The 19,527-nt window shown below is 46.9% G+C and overlaps 1 protein-coding gene across 1 annotated transcript in view; it reads left to right on the forward strand.

Moving 5' to 3' along the window:
* zdhhc5a (zDHHC palmitoyltransferase 5a) overlaps window positions 1-19,527 on the forward strand; it is a 40,127-nt gene that overhangs the window by 17,897 nt on the left and 2,703 nt on the right. Inside the window, exons 3-12 of the mRNA XM_085408958.1 lie at window positions 5,262-5,383; window positions 6,680-6,837; window positions 9,660-9,832; window positions 10,201-10,303; window positions 10,715-10,806; window positions 11,075-11,201; window positions 14,124-14,232; window positions 15,019-15,128; window positions 16,506-17,611; window positions 18,642-19,527. The exon at window positions 18,642-19,527 is cut by the window's right edge and continues 2,703 nt beyond it. Coding sequence (XP_085265084.1) covers window positions 5,262-5,383; window positions 6,680-6,837; window positions 9,660-9,832; window positions 10,201-10,303; window positions 10,715-10,806; window positions 11,075-11,201; window positions 14,124-14,232; window positions 15,019-15,128; window positions 16,506-17,611; window positions 18,642-18,882 — 2,341 coding nt within the window. The 3' untranslated portion in view covers window positions 18,883-19,527. The remainder of the gene's footprint in view (window positions 1-5,261; window positions 5,384-6,679; window positions 6,838-9,659; window positions 9,833-10,200; window positions 10,304-10,714; window positions 10,807-11,074; window positions 11,202-14,123; window positions 14,233-15,018; window positions 15,129-16,505; window positions 17,612-18,641) is intronic.

The following is a 19,527-nucleotide window of genomic DNA, read 5'->3' on the forward strand; positions in this document are numbered from 1 at the left end:
AAAATATCAATGCAATCATTACATTTGGTTTTGGCTGCACATGCAGGACGTAGAGATTCATTTATGACCAAACATGAGGTTTAAAACTCTTTTCTAAACTCTTCAGCACCCTGTGGCACGTATGTCACTCTCTCTGACATTAAAAGTTAGGCAAATAGACAAACGAGTGCACACAAACTGAGCATGAATATTTCATGCAGCAACCTGGGAGCCAAAAGTCATTGTTTAACTTAAACTAATGAACATTTTAAAGTGTTTTTTCCAGCCGTACGTGAGTAATTAAGTCAAATGTGACTATCACATGTAAACGGAGTGCATACCTGTAACATGTTCCAAAGAGCGGCCGTGTTGTTCTGCTTCAGCAGGATTACCAACCATTTCACACTCTCATGCTCATGTGTTCCTCCCTAATGTTTAACATATAAAACCAGAGTCGCTCCTCTTCTTATGAATGTTGGGAGCACTGGTCTTTAATCTTCTGCTTCCTGCCTGCTCTTCATTCAGGTGGTCAGTGAATAAGGGGCGGGTTTAAAAATCGATTTTAGTTTGAATAAAGTGACATCGATTCATTAAATCCTGAATCGATTTTTAAATATAAATGTATTTTGTCAGAAATGCCAGAATCTCAGCTTAAAGCTCACAAAACTACGTCAACAACCGGCGAACAGCTAAAACAGGAAATGAGCGCCGGTAGTCCACGGAGTCCACAGCGTGGATCGTGGACACGTCGGGTGCTGAACGCAGACATCTCACAGATTCTGATGCTGCAGGTTGAGTAACTCCGACTAAAACTGACTGAACCAGCAGCAAAAGGAGATCCAAACTACACTTCATGTTTGATAAGCATCGTCATCTCTGACCTTTGCTGTTTTGCTTCCACCACGATAAAATCACACTTCCTGCACAGCTCTCTCTGTACTTCAAGAACAGTTTCCCGCCTCAGATCTGTTTCTGCATTACTCTCTGCTTATTAAGCATCAGCCTACTGTTGTCAAAGAAATGTAAACTTTTAAAAATTATACCAAATTACAAACTCTCAGCTGTGTCTCTGATCAAACTCTGTAACTTTGCTCCGCTTCTCTTCAGCAGCATCAGCTAATGTTCAGATGTTGATTGGTGGATTTATTATCTGCTATAAAAGCCCGGCCAGGAAAATCTCCTTCATGTTTTATCCTCAGTTCCTTTGACACAAAGACATCTGCTGTGATGTTCACACCTCTGAAGTCTCACAGCGTCAGCTTTGTTTGTATACACAGATACAAAAATGTGGACATGTACTGATAAATGATCAGAGTTATAATATTTCTGAATCGAATCGGGAGCTTGTGAATCAGAATTGGATCAGTGGTAGAAATCAGTGACGACGCCCAGCCCGACACTTAATCTTGTTCAATAATCAACTTTGATTCAAACTCTTCTTCTTTTTTGTACCTGAGCCACAGCACGTAGCTAAATACTGCCAGTACCACAGACGATCCACTCAGAATGATTCTCACTCACTAGCATATCCATGGTGGTGGGAACAGAGTTGGTGATGAGCAGGTTTCACGAACACAGCTGTTGGTTTACGTGTGCGTGCAGAGCGAGAACATTTCTGTGCACACGTTAATGAATGAGGCCCAGCACGTCCAGTTAGGGTTGTGCTGATGGACGCCGCGTCACAAATCATTGATGGTCAAAGTAAGCAGTGGTAGCTCGCCAGTCCAGACCATTTCAATTTCACTGCTCCTCTAATGCATTCTAGTTTTAATAATAATAATTATGACTATAACAACACTGTATTATAATGATGATGATCATTTCAATCTGCATTGGTACGGTTTCCTCCTGCCCAGACACACAAAACGTGTGTGTGTGTGTGTGTGTGTGTGTGTGTGTGTGTGTGTGTGTGTGTGTGTGTGTGTGTGTGTGTGTGTGTGTGTGTGTGTGTGTGGCACTGGTCTATCATCATCAAATAAAAGAAAGCAGAGGAATTTTGTGTGTGATGTACTTCAGTGCTCCACTGTAGTGTGACGGTGCATCTGCAGAGACACTTGTTTCCATTTTTGCCTCTTACCTGTAAAAGGCCAATGGAGTCATTGGCTGCTGGGCGGCCACTGAAATGATCCCATCGGTGTATCTAGTAGGAGTCTGAGGGCTAGCACTAGCTGCCAGTATGTATTTATTTTATCCCACTGGTGGTTTTTGTCCCAAAGCTATAAACACTGTGCCATGTGCACGTTGTGTGCTTTGTGGAGGGTGGATAACCTCCCCTGCTACATGGTGGGAATGTTGTCGTCCACTGGTGATGCCAGAGGGGAACAAAAGGACCATGGGAGTATTGAGCAACCTCACCCCCAATTCATTGTTGACATTAACCCCTTAACTCGCCAGGATGTTCCCAACAGGTTCACTTACCTGCCACACACATGATAGCATACATTTAGGGGGGTAAGCAGACTCTGTGAGTGTGAGAATGCTAAGCCAATGAGGTTACAGACTATTATCAGTAATCTTGCAAACACCTCACTCTGGTGTGCACGTGTGTCAGGAAGTGTGAGGAAAAAATAGTGGGCGTGTGTCCTCTGTAGGAGAAACATGAATATGTCAGATTGGCGTGCGTGCGTGGGAGAGGGGGGCTCATTATGGTGGTCAGTCAGCTCTGTGCATCAGATTAGTGAAGAGAAAATAGGCCAACATCTGTCACCCTGACAAAAGCTCATCATCTGGTCTGCCACTCTTTGTTCCCCTGCTGTATTCTGTCATGTTGCCGTGTATGACAGTTAAAATGGAGATGGTCTTTTTATGATCCCAGTGTCTAATAACTAACAAAAAACAAAAACGCCCCACACAAGTTCAGGATCAGAAAGATCCAGATTTTAAAATCATGATTGTTACCATCCAGGATCACATAATTCATGTTGCTTTTGTTTTTCAAAGGCGTCCAGCACTGGACCACTCGCATCCAGAGTGGTTTATTCTTTATTGTTTGTTCATTTATTTCAAACATGTAAACAATATACAGGTACATGTAGTAAAGAAAATAAGAGAGAAAAAAATACTATACAAAAGTCAATACTTTTCAATATTGCTACTGTTCTGATTCATTTACATGCAGGGCTCGCAAACTTTCAAAACCCCTGGTAGCCCTTCGGGCAGGGACTCGTCAGTTTTAGCCCAAAATAAATTTAAGTAGCCCGAATAAAAAAGAGAGCAATTTTTTGATTGATGTTTTGTTTCTGTTACAATATTATACATTAAAGTATAATATTGTAACGGAAACAAAACATCAATCAAAAATAGTTTAAACACAAATTACAACATTGTATAAAAATTACAATCATCAACTCAAACACTTGGTTCTAATTGAACAGAAATTTCTATGAACTTGTAAGAACTGTGTAGGACTTGAATCAGCCTGTGTCAGATCCTGAATTTGAAATTTCCACTGAAGTCACGGGTAAGAGACAAGTGGAACCAAGATCGAGGCCGTTTGCTTTTTGAAGTTTGCACAGACTGCTGCATTGTGCCAGTGGTCGTTCACTCTTTGCAACATAGTAGCTGTTCTAAACAGATTTTCAGGTTTATTTTTAGTTTGTTATTTGCAATTGGTGTTTGTTCTGGGAAAGATATTGCAGACTGAGCAATAATGCATTTCTTGCATTTCTCATGGGTTCTAATGGGGGCCTTTCTTAACTCATTCACTGCCATTGACGTCTATAGCCGTCAATTGCAGTGTATGAGTCAATGGGTTTAACTCATTCACTGCCAATGGCTGGCAGTGAATGAGTTAAAATAACTGGTCCCAGTAACAAAGGCGCTTGTCAGTTCAGAAATCGAGAGAAAACCAACAACACACCCGGCAGAACATTATGTTATTTACACGGGTGCACATAAGTGGTCCGCATGTGCGCATTCGCTGTCAAAATAAAAGACGCGCACCAGATAAGAAGTTGCAGCGCGCGTTTGCGTCCATATAAAAGGCTGTTTTTGTCCTAGAGTGGGATTTTCACGGCACATTCTGCACCACATCTCTGTGCGTTCATCATTTGTTTGAAGCCAGCTCACCTCCTGCAACCACTTTTCCGAGAATACGTGCTTCTTTTGTGGTTCGGACTCCTTCTGACATTTCTTTGGAGGTGGAGGAACATCACAGTAATTGCTTAAAGGAGCTTCTTGACATCTTTAAGAGTTCTAAACAAATGTCTGTCCTCCTCCAGAAAATCTTATGTACGCAAACACGCGTTGCAACTTCTTATCTTTTTTATTTTGACAGCGAATGCGCACCTGCGGACTACTTATGTGCAGCCCTGGTTATTTAGCTCGTCATATTGCAGCCACAGAAATTATTTTGTCCATGAAACCATAAAGCTGCACTTTCTTTTTGCCTTATAGTCTGATTTGTCATAACTTCTCCGTTTTGTGGTAAGCTTTTCTTTGGCTGTCACTTCTTCACCCTGACCTGTCTTATTTGGCTCAGCAGAACTAAAATATATATACTGCTATTTTTACACACGGACTCACATAAGCTCAGCGATTCTCTGCGCGATCAGCCTCTCACATGTTTAAGCTGCGGGAGATTTCACTTGTCATGTTTGCATAGTAAGCTAACGATTGATAAGACGATGTCAGAGGAATTGGTGCGCAAATTATCATCACTCACAGATCAGTGCTGATTGCAAAGTGAAAGCAAAAAAACAAGCGCAAATTCAAACGCGACTTCAATATGTCACATATTGACAGTGGCTCATCGATGCCAATGACATAATTACCCAGCTACATTTCTGAAAGAATGCAAAAGCATTGACATATATTTTTCCTTCCTACGATAGGCCAACAGGCAGGGCAGAGATAGATTTTGGTAGCCCGACTGGAAAAATCGCTAGCCCCGGGACATCGGGCTAGCGATTTTGCGAGCCCTGACATGTTGAAAGTGAGTGGGAAGAAGTAAACACTTATTTAATCCCACCCCTTTGCCATGAGTTATCAGTTAATATTTAGTCAGCTTCCTTACTGATATAATCTGTAATTAAAATAGTGAACATCTATCTATCGATCGATCCCTGCAGGAGCACTCCAGGGTGCTGTTCTGATAGATCCAAGAATAGACAAATAGTGGAAGTTAGCAGAACAGCTCCTTTATAAACATTTTCCTTAGAAAACACATGGTGCTGCAGCTTTGCTACAAAGACCGCAGCCTCACGTTTAACGACACTCAGCTCTAACAGTTCTGTAATGCATTTGTTTGGACATCTCCAACGTGAGGCTTGGTCTTGTTTCAGGTGTCCGTGGCTTTCAGAGCGTTTCTCAGTGGCCATCCCCATCTACAATGGCATCATCTTCCTCTTTGTTTTGGCTAACTTCTGTATGGCCACATTCATGGACCCTGGCATCTTCCCCCGAGGTGAGTGCACGGATGGTTGAATGAATGCCTTTAATGCTGGGTGTCACCAAACAGGTAAGTTGTGTCGAACAGGCAGGACTTGGATGAAGTGATGGATTAAAGCTGCAGAGCGCAGCAGCACCTCAGTGAGGCGCGCTGCACAGGAAGCGTGCCGCGGCTCAGTCGTTGGGATGTCTTACGTCCTTCTAATTTGATTTTGTCGAAAACAAAATTACATCTAAAATTCAAAAGGGCCGTCTACCCATCACCACCACCAGGGTGTAGCTACAAATGGAAACTCCAAATTGAACACAAAAGCCTCATTGTGGTGTGAGGTCTGTTCATACTATTGAGATAGATACAGTGGAGCTGTGAAGTTTAGCAGCAGGCATCATTTAAGGTCGCGTGTTCATTTTAATCCGATTCTCCTCATGTAAAGTAAGCTTTGACACGGTTTTTAGGTTTGATTAGTTGTTATCATTTAGATCATTATGGTGAACACAACAACAGCTAACAGATAAAATAATGTAATTATTACGGAACATAAACATTATGAGTTTTGGATAACGTGTGTTGTTAGTTATACTAAACATTTTAAAACTGGCCTCACAGCTGGCTACAAAAACCGTTCGTGTTGTCCACATCTGCATGCGGTCGCCTCGCCCCGTCGTCCACGCTGCTGTTCTGGATTTGACTCTTTATTTGGTGGGATTAGCTCTCCACACTGTGGATTCTCTGCTAGGATCCCCACAGTTCAGAACTTCCGTCCACCCAGTTGTCCATGCGTTCAGTCACACGCTCTGCTTTTTTATTTAACTGCAGTCCTCTGTGTTTTTAGCTAGCTATCTCTGGCTCATGTCAGAGCAGCCTCTTATCAGAATGTGTGTTCCTAGGCAACCCAACACCAGTGAATTTACATTATATTTTACATTCATTTCTGTTTTGTTTTTTATTTCTTTTGATCTGAGTCTGAGGTGAAAAGTCTGACACGAAATATGAGATGATGAGGTTTCAGTGTAGTCACAGGATTGTTAAAATACCGAGGGGTCAGAGGGCCCTTTGTTTGACTGACACGGAGAGGCGACCCGTGACCCTTTCCACACGACTGGCTTGTTTGAAACTGTAAAAAACAGTTGCTATGAAAGAGTAAATAGTTTCTACAGACTGAAACCTTCTTTGTAGTCCATCATTTGAACGTGGACGCCTACGGTCAAACTCGGGTGGACTGAGTGGGCAGCTGCGAGCTTTGGCACTTTCACTGTCTCACTTTTGACCAATAGATCGTCAGTTTTAGGATTGTGTGTGTTCTCTGTGCAGCCGAGGAGGACGAGGACAAAGAAGACGATTTCCGCGCTCCACTGTACAAGACGGTGGAGATCAGAGGGATCCAGGTCAGGATGAAGTGGTGTTCAACCTGCCGCTTCTACAGGCCGCCACGCTGCTCCCACTGTTCTGTCTGTGACAACTGTGTTGAGGTGTGTTTGACTTTTTACATTTACTCATTTATTCTTCATATGAACAGTCTGAATGTTGCACGCTGAGTAAGCCTGCACTATAAACAGCCCAGTTTGATCTGAAACAGTCTGAATCATTGTATGCGTCTGTGGTTAGTGAGCCGTGTCCACAACACACGTGCTCTGTGATTTTCACACTTTCAAACCCTCGCCCAGCTGGTTTTGGCATGTGGTTATCATCATTGTTATAAATCTTTAGATGTGTTTAGAAGATGTAACTCAAGGACATGTCTTTGCTCTGCAGCTGTCCTGTTAGTGTATGATGGAAGGAGGAGTGTCAGTGTTGATGGGTGCAAACGAGTTGGACAGCCTGTAGTCGTCCTTTGAATAACACGGTACTCCAGCTCAAGCACGACCTGTAACAGGAGTTTACTGCAGTTTTGGACCTGAAAATGTTTCAGTATCTACTCCTTACTTACACTCCTTCCACTGGGCACGTGTGTAGCCAAACTGTAGCTGATGCTAAGCCAGTGAAAATGGTCTTGATGGGCCTCTCAGGCTACATACGTGTTTGCTAATGGTTTCCACAGAATGGCTGCCTCGTGTCCATCATCAGGCAAGACAGCAGTGACGCACCTCTATCTGTTCGCTGTCTCAGAGACATGACTCTAAACTCAGTGCACAATCTTAAATGGCCTGATATGTTCACACTGCAGCCTTCTACTGCAGAGGACAAGCTGAAGATGATGATGGCACCTCTCGTGCCGATTGCAGTTTAAATATTTAGAGGTGTCATTGCAGGTGTGTCAACATGACGTTTGAGCCGAGTTTAAGTTCTTAAGTAACTGTGTGTGGAACAGAACCTGACGACGAATAGGCTTTAAAAGCCAGGAAACATTATTTGGGCACACCGGTGTGATGTGCTGACTACCTAAATCCACCGATCGACTCCTCTCTGAGCGTCAGCTACATGTTTTTCCCCCATTGGCAGAGAGCTGCAGTGAAACATGCAGCTAGCAGCGTTCCACGTTAAGCCAGCACTCACTGTCTCTTTCTCCAGTTACAGTGACAAACAGGAGAAAATCACACTGTCCTTAATCCAGTAAAGAACTGGTTGCCAGGCCAAAATCAAATATGGCTGACCTTGGGATTGTGTGCTCTGTGCAATATGTCTGTGAAGGTTCTCAGTCATCCAGCTCATCACAGTCTAAGGTCTGTGGGAGTAACTCACCAAGAGGGAAACTCAATTTTCAAGGATGCCAATGTTCACATTTTGGACAGATGGTTTGAAAGAGGAGTGAAAGAAGCATCTATGTCCACTGTGAGCGACCATCTTTGAACAGAGGCGGGGCTTACGACACCAACTCTCTGCCATCTATAATCCAGTGTTGAGATCCTTCCCAGACGCCTTAACGCCCACTCACATCCTGGGCCATCTGACCTCAGGAAATCACATGATAGGGTGGGGCCAGGTTTCACAATGACCTCATCCGAAACCCTGGCTGATTGTGACCTACACCTGCTTTCACACCTTAGCTCGTGTGATTAGGTAGAGGATCACCAGGGGTCCTTTTGTCCCTCTGTGGGGGGAAACTCCCACAGGGTTTAAATCTGGGACTCTCCACCATTTGACCCTCGAACTGAAGAAGCTTCTCGGATGAGAGGTGAAACGTCTTCAAGCAACTTAAAGAAGTCCAGACGCTTTTCTTTCCAAGCGCCTTAGTAGGGATGGGTATCGTTTAGGTTTTATCTGCTGCCAAACCGGTACTTTTGAAACGGTGCCGGTGCTCAAACTGGTGCTTAAAGAATGGAGAGCACAAACTTTGTCCAAAAAGCTCTCGTGTTTTTATTTTTAGCAGTCTCTTTTTTTCTGCAAAATGATAAGCACGGTCCAGCCCCACGCACGGGCGATCCGCGCTAACTCGCTAAGGGAGATTTACCACACCCACAGTAGATGTGCTCTTTTAAAAAAACGCTATGCGTCGCCAGGTGTTTCATCAGATTCGAGGTGTTGCCTCCTTTGACAGCATCACAGTATCAGCTTAAAGCACTTGTTGCTGCTGAGTTTGCATCTTTTGCTGTGAAGTACAGCCAGACTTTGACCGCTTCACCTTGGGCGTTTTTAATCTGTAGCTCTGCTCTAAAAGAACGTACGTACCTGGGCCCGCCTACTACGCTTGCAGAGGTAAAATGATTGGCTGGAATCCAAAGTGTATGACATCTCAGGGGAAATAAAGCAGCGAAATGTGCGCTGCTTTTCGGTCTGGTTACTACCGTTTATGTCAGAACCATAATGGCACCGGATACCGGTACCCATCCCTACTCCTTAGTGCTCTGTGTGAGTGTGCATGTGTAACCCAGGAAGTGGCATGCTGCCAACAGACAGTCAGTCGTTTACAGGGTTTCCATGATAGAGCACTGGCAGTCCGTCCCAGGCTCTGTTCTGCATTTGTCTGAATCTATTTGAATGTTCCAGGTTCAAAGGTAATCTGCGTTGCTCATCTGCAGCAGTCCAGGTGTTGGATCCGTGTTTGTATCAGCAGATGACCAAAGATCTCTGATCTCAGGACTAAACAGTTGTTGATATTGTGACCTTCCTCTGAACATGCAGTTGTACAATATTTCAAGCCTCTTCTCTTGGGATCACATGGGAGAGTTGTAATCAGAGTATTCTGGTGAAAGTATGTCACATTCCCAACCTGCAGATGACAGTTCTGTGTATCTGTTGAGGACTTAATGAGGTTAGACAGGAAAGGTGGTGCATGGAAATAATGCTTCTTAATGGCTGCATTCCTATTTCAGCCTCCTCTGACGGTGTCTTAAATGTCCCCCTGACTCTGCAGGACTTCGACCATCATTGTCCGTGGGTGAACAACTGCATCGGCAGGAGAAACTACCGCTACTTCTTTCTCTTCCTGCTGTCTCTGACAGCCCACATCATGGCTGTGTTTGGCTTTGGGCTGCTCTTCATCCTCTACCATCGGCAGAACATTGACCGCCTGCACGCCATTGTCACGTATCCTTTCATGTCTCGTGGATCTGGTACTCTCATCTGGTTTTACATTGCTGAGTTACTGTCAGGTTGTTTAAATGAGGCACTCTTTTTTTTTTTTCCCCCCCACTGTGGCGTGGGAAGATTTCACGTAGCTTCCTAAGAAAAGATGGTCCAACCCCACCCAATCTGATCTTTGAATGAGAATGAAAACACACGATATAAACGCACGAATCTGCATAAACTGGCCTAGGACAGGAGTACATTCTGGCTTTGCTCGCCCCACACACACCACATGTTGTTTTGTCCATCACTGCTCTCCATAGGCCTTGATCTGTTGAATGTAATGTTTAAGATGCTAAGGTCCTTGACCCCCCCACCCGTGCTCTCAGGCTCGCAGTAATGTGTGTCGCAGGCCTGTTCTTCATCCCTGTCGCTGGCCTCACTGGCTTCCACATAGTCCTTGTGGCTAGAGGCAGGACGACCAACGAACAAGTAAGTAGAAGTCAGTGTTGCACACATGTACACCAGGAACCCAGGAGTTAGCTCATTCAGTTCAGGTCAGTCTTATTTATATAGTGCCAATTTGTAACAACGGTTGTTTAAAGACACTTTATATTAGGTAGAGATCACAGACAGAGAACCCCAAATATCAGACAACCCCACGGTGACAGTGGCAAGGAAAAACGTCCTCTTTGGCCCTTCCACTGTGCACTGTGGCATAGGGAAGGATGTTTGTTTTCCTGGCAGAGAGACGGTGGTTATCCTTCAAACGGTCCTCACGTCCTACTGAGTGCATTAATTTGAAAGTGGATACAGGTTAACAGCCATTTAACCCCACCCCCCACCCCCCTCCCCGCATTGTTATATTCTCCATGTAAGTTTTTGTGACGTGTCTGTCTCCAGGTAACGGGGAAGTTCAGAGGAGGTGTTAACCCTTTCACCAATGGCTGTTGGAAGAATGTCTCTCATGTCCTCTGCAGCTCACAGGCACCCAGGTCCGTTCTTTGTTTCCCCTTTTTATTGGACTCTCTTGTCGAGTGTCGAGAGCATTACCCTGTAGCTCATCACACTTCCTGTTTTTAAAATGAATTTCTTAAAACTGGCCACTGAATAGTGTAATAACAGAAACAGCTGGTGAGAAACTAAACAATCTGTGAGCTGTTGCTTTGGTGTTAGTGTTGAAAGTGATCAGATGTAGGATTAAGAGGAATTTGGATTTGATACCAATCATTAGCACTGTACTGATGTGAATGCTCTCCGCAGGTATCTGGGCAGGAGAAAGTGTGCACAGAGTGTGAGTCTGCAGCCTCCTTTTCTTCGGCCACAGCTGACAGAGGCCCAGCTGGCTGCAAAGATACTGGACAATGGCATACAGGGAGATCTGCACAGGGTAAGAGGTGCAGCAAAGGTGCTCGTGAAGCTAACGTGCCACAAACTGTGCTGTGCTGGCTGCTTCAGCCTGCCGGTAATAAACAAGGGTTATGCAAGGGAGCTGTGCTTCTCATTCAAATCTGCACTTGATAAGTTTGCATATAGGCAGGTCCAGATGGCAGCGAGAGCTCTAAAAGCTGTTTGAAATTCAACAGGCAGAAATCCTGTAAGGTCACAGCAGTAAAAACCCAACCACATCCATCAGGCTGCGTGCTGCAGAGCTAAGGATGCAAAAACGGGGTCCTATTTATTGAGTTTGGGTTTTTATTGTTTGCTGCACCTTTTTCTTGGTGTTGTTTGTATTTTATCTTGTTTCTGTTTAGTTTTGTTTTTGTGTTGCTGTAAGAAACTGCTAAAGACCTGCAAGTATTGTACTTGTTAGGAAATGGATGGAATAATTTGTTCTAGTCGCAGGTGGATGATTGATTTTGTAATCGTACGTAAACGTATATCAGAGCTGTGGCCATGGCTTGGACGCAGAAACGCTGTCACTGCTGACAGACCTGGGAGACCAAAACTGAGGATGTCTGACAGACGCCCCAGTCAGCAAGATCTTCAACTTACACCTCAGGCAGAGGTTCTCCTCAGGGAGACACGGAGTCCGAGTGGACCATGCTCCACACCTCTTGCTTAGGCTACTGAAAGGAATGGGGCCTGCACGATCCTCGGTGCTTCTCGTGGCGGCAGTGCCAGAACCAGATGGTGAATACTGGAGGTGAAGTGAGCCGTCAGGCTGAAGGAGGAATCTTATTGGGAGTCCACAGGCAGCTGACAGGTACTGGCAGGCCAAGTGGAGTGTGGCTCTAGCCATTCAACATTGTCACAGACCCTTTCATAGTTTTTATAGAGTGTCTGGGCATAGTCAAGCGGTCTCCACAGTGTTGGCTGCAAGATTTTATCTTTGCTTCTTGCGGAGGATGAGGTTCCTTTGGCCTCCTTTGACCTCCAGTTTGCACTGGAGTCGTTTGTTGCTGAGTGTAAAGTGGAGGGAATGACAGCAGGAACCTCCAAGTCCAAGACCATGGTTCTCAGCCACTAAAGACTGGAGCGCCCACTCCAGGTCAGGGATGAGTTACTGCCCCAGGTGGAGGAGTTCAAGTATCTCGAGGGGAGAGTGCATGCAAGGTTTACAGACAGATTGGGGCGGTGTCTTCAGTGATGGAGATGCTGTACCAATCTGTTGTGGTGAAGCGAGAGATGAGCATGAAAGGGAAGCTGTCAATTTAGCACAGCCTCTGTTTAGTGACCGAAAGAATGAGGTTGTGGATCAGAGTGTCAGGAATTAGTTTCCCTTCAAGGCTACGTCCACACGTGCCCGGCGTAAACAGCATTTTCGGTCACGGAAAACGGAGATTTCTAAAAACTCCGGCCAGGGTAGATATTTTCTAAAACTCAGTTTTTGCGTTTATGTGTGGACGAGAAAAACGGAGAAAACGCAGCGTCAAAGGTGTGCGCCTTTTGTGACGTCACACTGTGCGCCACGTTATTGTTTCGGTGAAATGAATTTCTACAATACTGTTAATTCTACTCTCTGCAGTGTTTAAATGCTTACATATACACACAGTTACTGTCCGTCCACACATACGACTCGGTTCTGCTTCTATGTCCCAGCTTTGTTTACTTTTTCCCACCGAGGCTTCTAGACTTCTGATTGGCCAACATTTCTGCACGGTTAGGAATCTAGCGCCACCTGCTGCTTTGGCATGTTCATAGCAGCGTTTTCCTTCATTTCTGCCTTTATGTGTGGACGGGATTATTTTTTAAGATGAAAACGGAAAATCGCCGTTTTCAAAAATACCCGTGTACGTGTGGACGTAGCCTGAGAGTCGCTGCTCCTCTACATGGAAAGGAGCCAGCTGAGGTTATTCGGACTTCTGACTAGGATGCCTCCTGGGTGAGGTATTCCAGGCATGTCCTACTAAGAGGAGGCCTTGCTGTAGAGAATATATCACTTGGCTGGCTTGGAAACATCTCAGTGTCCTCCTGGATGAGCTAGAGGAGGTGGCTGGTGAGGGAAGGCTGAGTTTCTCTGCTGCTGTTGCCCCGTGACCCAAACCCGGATAAGCAGCAGGAGATGGATGAATAATTTGTTCTTTCACACAGTCTTTGACCTTTGGCTCTGCCTGTGTTACAGTCAGGAACATTTTCATTTAAGTTGCACATGGACAAAGTTTACATAAAGTTTCTTACAGCCTCACACCTACAGATGGGTACTGATAAGATTTTCACGATTCCGACTCATCATGGTCACTAAATGCACAGTAATGGCAGGTTTGTAATAAGGCAGATCGGGCTAACATAATATGCACTGTTAGTTGATTATTTACCTGCCGCATTAACGGGAGAGGACGTGCAAACGTTACCGCTGCTGCTGGGTTGAGATTCACGAGTCCAGAATTAAAAACACGACATTCATTTAAGGTCATCGCGTGTTTTGTGAGCAAATGCTTTTGCATGTTCGTAGTGTTTCCTCCCTTACATGAAATATCTGCTTTGCAAGTATTGCAAGTTGCCCTGTTGTCATCCGTTCTCGTGAAGTATAACCAAACTTTTGAGCGTTTGAGCCGCTGTGTTTCCTGCCAGGTAAATGATGCTCCACAACGTGGTGACGTCATTCGGGGCGACTGGAGCCGATAAGGGAATCGTTTGCAAAAATGGCAAACAATCCCAAGGAATTGAAACAGTGGGAACCGGTTCTCAACAAGAACCGGGTTTCGATGCCCATCCCTACTCACACCACCCAGCAAAAGTCCATCTGGGTGTGACCCCAGGCTTCTTTCTACTTTTCTGTTCGGATTTGGTCACAGAATGTCTGTATTTCACCAACAGATGGGTAATTCTGTCACTTTCTGTCTCTAATGCTCGCATTTCTTCTTTCCAGTCAAAGTCCAGTCTGGAAATGATGGAGAGCCAGTCCTGTGACGCTGAGCCACCACCACCTCCTAAACCAGAGCTCCGCTACCCAGGAATTACCAGAGGAAACACAGAGGGTGATTGGCTCTTACTCTGTCTGCTGCAGTTTGTCTGCTTCCTGTTCAACATATAGTTTCATACAAAGGTTTGAGAACCCACACTCAAAGGACTTAATATTTATCCTCATCGGGAGGCTTGTGGTTAGCACTGGTGCCTCACACCACGAGGGTCCTGGGTTCGAATCCCTGTGGCTGCGTGGATACACTGTCATGGAGGAGATTGCGTTAATTGGTGATTTTGGATGTGGAGGTGAGTGGCTGTCTGTCTGTGTTGACAGCTGGGATGGGCTCCAGTATCCCCAGCTCCCTGCCAGTACTGTGAACATTTAGAGTCCCACAAGCAGCAGAGGGTTGCTTGTGGGATACTATGTCTTACTTCATAGTATCATTAAAAACAGCAGCTGTGTTGCACTAATATGATGAAATCTCTGAATTCATCGTCAGAGGTTTGAGCTTTGAAACGAGCGCTGGTGACAGCGTCTCTGTAAATGAACAGAAGGTTAAAAACGAGGAGAAGGATCCTAAACGCACCTCACGAAGACCTCACACACCTCTGATCCAAGAATATTGGACAATGTTTCAAAGCAGCGCATGCAGGACACCCCAAGACCTTTTGCAGAAGGACGGACTAAAGTCTCACAAAACCTGAAGGGCTGTTAGCTGTCAGAAGAAGCGGTGCTAGTATCATCATGCAGGGTGTCCAAACATAAAACTCTGCATTCACTATAGCTCTTCTATGCTAATGGTGCTCAGTGCACATGAAGGAGATTCTGTGCTCATCTTGTTTCTCTTTCCACCCTCCAGAGTGCAGTTTGCTGAACAAGGCCCCTCCCACTCCCACTATGTACAAATACAGGCCCACGTACAGCCCTGGCAAGAACCACACGGCGCTCACACATGCTTACGCCAACCAGGTAACGCACGCAGAATGCAAGAGTGTGTGCTACGTGTCAGGTTGGACCTCCACTTGTCCCTGCTTCTGCTTCTTTGATCATTTTTTAATCTAACATCTCCATTTCTGTTTTGGTTTTTATTTTTCTTTCTCCTTTTGATTTCCTGTCGGCCATCTTGGTTTGGTTTCTCAGTGGCTTTCTGTTGATCAGTAAGTGATTGTGCTGAAAGCAGTTTCCTCCTCTTATCTTCCTTTTAACTTGTTTCCTGTCTCCTTCTGTTTGCACTGGACGTGGCTGAAATACTGTAATGAAACCACTGAAAACAGACTTCACGACTCCGTCTCAGCAGCGTTCTTTGAACACAGTGAGATATGAACGTGAAGCAATCAGGACTGCCATAAATACACTGGTTCTGCTCAGTATTTGTGCCCCTGTCTGGTCCATATCACTCCTCAGTTTCTTTGTTAGTTCTTCCTGGTTAGATTTGTGCCTTGTAGCCCTTTTCCATTGCCTGGGGTCCCAAGTGATCTGAAAATGTGATGTCAGCAGACCGCATGCCAACGATTGGCCAGTCGGGACATCACTCGACACGTCATGAGAGAAACTGCCACCATTTTTAAAGCACAGCAGTGGGGAAATGCAGAGTGTGACACACATTGAGCCTTGACGTGTTCCTTTGTCGTGGTGTTCATGTCGCATACAAATGTCATCACAAGATCTGTGGCTACACCGACCCCCCCGCGCGTTGGGTGGCAGTCGTAATAGTTTGAGTCACATCGACATGATCCAAGTAGGTACTAATGGAAAAGGGCTTTGAGTGACTGTGGCTGTAGCTCTGTACGATTCCTCTTTAGTGTTTAAGCATCAGTGTCAATACAGCGAACGCCATCATTTCACCATCTCAGACATTCTGACTGACATGTTACTGAAACAGGCAGAGCGCAGGAAGCTCCAAATACAGCGCACAATAGCAGGATCCAGAGAGTCTGAACACTGGCATGGTTATAATGAACATTATGATGATGGAGCTGCCGAGTTCATCTGGACAGTCAGGGTTGTACAAAGAGCAGTTTGGTAAATGTGCTGGTTCTTTTAATGCTTTTTCACTCGATTCGAGCACTTGGAGCACTCTCTTAGCCTAACGTGCACACACACACTCTGATGGATACACTGAGATACTTGTGAAAGCACAGGCCAACCACCGGCCTTCTGCTCAGATGACCCACCCCTGACTAATCACCGTTGGTTAGGGGTGGCTGTTGTGTCAGGCTGTCACCGCTAGAGTGCAGTATGACTTTAATCTTCCCTCATGTGCTGAGCTTCTTCTTGTTTCTTTTTCCTCCCTCCGCCTCCCTTCACCTTCCCTCTTCTCTCTCCTCTTCCCTCTGGCTCCTCCAGCTAAGTCGAGGGGAGAGCGTCGGCAGTGCCAGGGACTCTTCCTCCTCCACCTCTTCCCTCCTCCAGGCCAGCCAGCAGCCTGGTTTCCGCTCGCAGCCCAGCCTGGATCGGAGGGAAACGTCGTCTGAAAGAGGGGGAGGAGGAGGGGAGAGGAGGGAGGTGGGGCGAGAGGGAGGAGGAGGAGGAGGCGGCATTCCTGGCTATTCTCTGGGCGGGCGCTCCTACCCCTCCTTCTCTGACCCCACCGTCCTGTCTGCAGTGGCGTCGCGATCTTCCAGCTCCACGCACACCTCGGCGGGCACCGTCCACGTCTCAGAGGCCACCACCACCTCCGCCAGCTTCAAGAGCTTAGCCAATCAGACACCCCCGCCCCACCACCCGTCTCGCAACGGGAGCCTGTCTTACGACAGCTTGCTAGCAGGCGGCGATGAGTTTGACAAAGCAGTGGGCGTGAGCTCGGTGGCCCCCGACGTCTCCGGTGGGAGACCCTGCACGCCAGCGGCGGGTGGTGGCTACAGCTCCCCCTTCCTGTCGTCACAGCAGAGAGAGGATGAGATGCAGTCCCAGTCCACCCAGTCACCCCACCACCACCACCGTTCCTCTCACCACCACCACCCCTTCCTCCATCACTCCTCATCCTCCACGTCTTCCTCCCCACCGCCTCCACCAGAGAGGGAGCGCCTGCTGGGCGAGCCCCACCTACCTGCAGCGCCTGCCGGTCAAACCTCTGCTCCACCGCCCCCACACCACCACCACCACCATCACCATCACCACCACCACTCCCACCACCACCATCATCACTCCTCGTCCTCTTCCTCCACCTCTCGTCCTCCACGCTTTGCTGCCCCTCACGCAGGGCCCCACCACGCCTACCCCTATCGCACCCGTTCGACCGACACGCCTCTGGGCTCCTCCTCCACCACGCATCCTCCCCGCTCCCCACACCCCCCACCTCTGGGCAAGTCGCTCTCCTATTCAAGTGCAGCCGCCGCCGAAATGCAGTACCGGCTGGTCCGCAAGGCCTCGGCGTCGGCCGGAGCAAACGCAGCGGGGGTAGGAGGAGGTGGAGGCGGAGGGATGGGAGGAGGAGGAATCCAAGTGCCGAAGTGAGTATGAGTTTGAGCTTTTGTCGGGACGATTGGTTTGACACTGAAAAAGCGCCTGCTCGCCTGAAACCTGACTACCTGATTGACTGCTCCTCCTGCTCCTGCTCCTCCTCTTCCCTTCTCTCTTCCTCCTCCTCATCCTGCCAGACTTCCTGTGAGTTTCTCATTCTTCTCCCTTTGCTCGTCTTCCATCCATCTGTTGTGCGTTGTTTGTTGTCTTGTGCGTTATTGCTACTGTCTGTTTGGTCACCATGATTTGACGTGCAGTGATGATGACTTTAATCAAACTGAGGAGCCCAGTGTTTGTGGGAGAAGCTTTTTACTGCTCCTCGGTTTAACCGCACAGGAAGTGAAATCTGAAGGAAGCGTGAGTAGCAGCACAGTTTTGCTGTTAAACTGAGGCTCAGTCTGACCGCTGCATGACGGCGTTTTCAGTTTGTCTGTCCCGTCTCTCATTCCTGTTCTTTTCCGTCCTGCTCGCTGTGTTGTGTACACGTACTCCACCCCTGTGTACTGCCAAGGTGTTTCTGTAGCTACGATTATTAAAGGGAAGTGAAAAGCATGATTCACCGTCCACAAACTACTGACCTCTGTGTACTAAAGCTAGCTTTGGTAGCCCTGGTTTGGGTTGACCTGATGTGAACTATAGCATCGACATGGCTGAGGGTAGCACCGCCCACCGCCAGTATTTTCATACACAGGACCAATCAGCGTAAACACTTTTTATTGTCACCATCGGTAACACAACAGCCCAACTGTGTGTCCATGTTCCCTCTGGAACTACGCACGCCGTAACTACGTCCACTCTGACTCGCCAAATTCTTTCTCACCGATCAAAGCGATCCAGTCATTCCTTCATCTCCAGTGTTCAACATGAAATGTGTTCAGCTCTAAATGTAGTAAATGGTGACATCCATCCAAATGTAGCCGCGCTTCAGTGATGAAATTAGCAGCAGAGCTAACATGGCTAACACGCTGCAGCCCGCAGTTTTCAGTAAAATTGTTCTTTTCTGTCTTTTCCTAAAATCAGGGATGAGCTGATGCAGATGAAATCTCTGAGTCGGATTAATGGAGGTCAGCCCTTCTCCTCGACTTCCACCTCCTCCTGCTCCGCCCCTTCCTCTCCCTGTCACCCAGTCAACACGTCCGCTCCGCCCAGAGCAGCCTGTCCCAGCCCAGCACTGATGCTGAGTCCTGCCCACAAGCCCCAAGGCAGCGGGGTGAAGAAGGTGACTGGTGTCGGGGGCACCACCTATGAGATTTCAGTCTGACTGGCAGTCGGCCTCCAGCTCCAGGACCAGTGGGACAAAGTGGACGCAGCACTACGTCTTTATGCCCGCTAAGGAACAAATTCAGATTTTACCAAAAAAAACAGCTTCCTGCTGTGGACCTGGACCTTACTTCTCATTGGCTGTGTGACTGAGCAGCCCCTCCAATAGAAACCTGGTCTAAAGTGAGGCAGAATCCCAGGCGCTGCGCTAGAAAAGACTAGTTCTTGGTCCAAACAGACCCCACGGTGCTCACTTCTGCTTAGGTCTGTGTGGCATTGTACAAGCATAGCAGCGAAAAGGCGTTAGCACTGCCAGGGATGGGGGCTGGATCCCCGGGGGTCCACTCTGGAACAGGTCTGGACTCGAGCTGAGTTTACCTGATGTTGGTTGTCTCCCTCTTTTTTAGACCTCATCATTTTCACACTTGTATCTAGATCATGAAACTGTGGAACCCAGAGGGCTCCCCCAGGACAGGTGATGAGTCACACCAGGGGGAGTGCAGGTAAAGCGTGCTTTTACCAGCAGCATCCACCTGATGGAGCAGTCAGGTGGCACTGGACCACAGGTGTGTGTGTGCGTGTAATCCTGAAACCAGTCAAAGGGAGCTGTTAGCGGCTCTGTACCTTTCTGCTTCGATGATGATGA

Source organism: Rhamphochromis longiceps, linkage group LG6 (assembly GCF_057381845.1).
Source record: "Rhamphochromis longiceps isolate RC_006_pf linkage group LG6, R_longiceps_female_GT1.1, whole genome shotgun sequence".
In the NCBI taxonomy this organism is placed as follows: Eukaryota; Metazoa; Chordata; class Actinopteri; order Cichliformes; family Cichlidae; genus Rhamphochromis; species Rhamphochromis longiceps.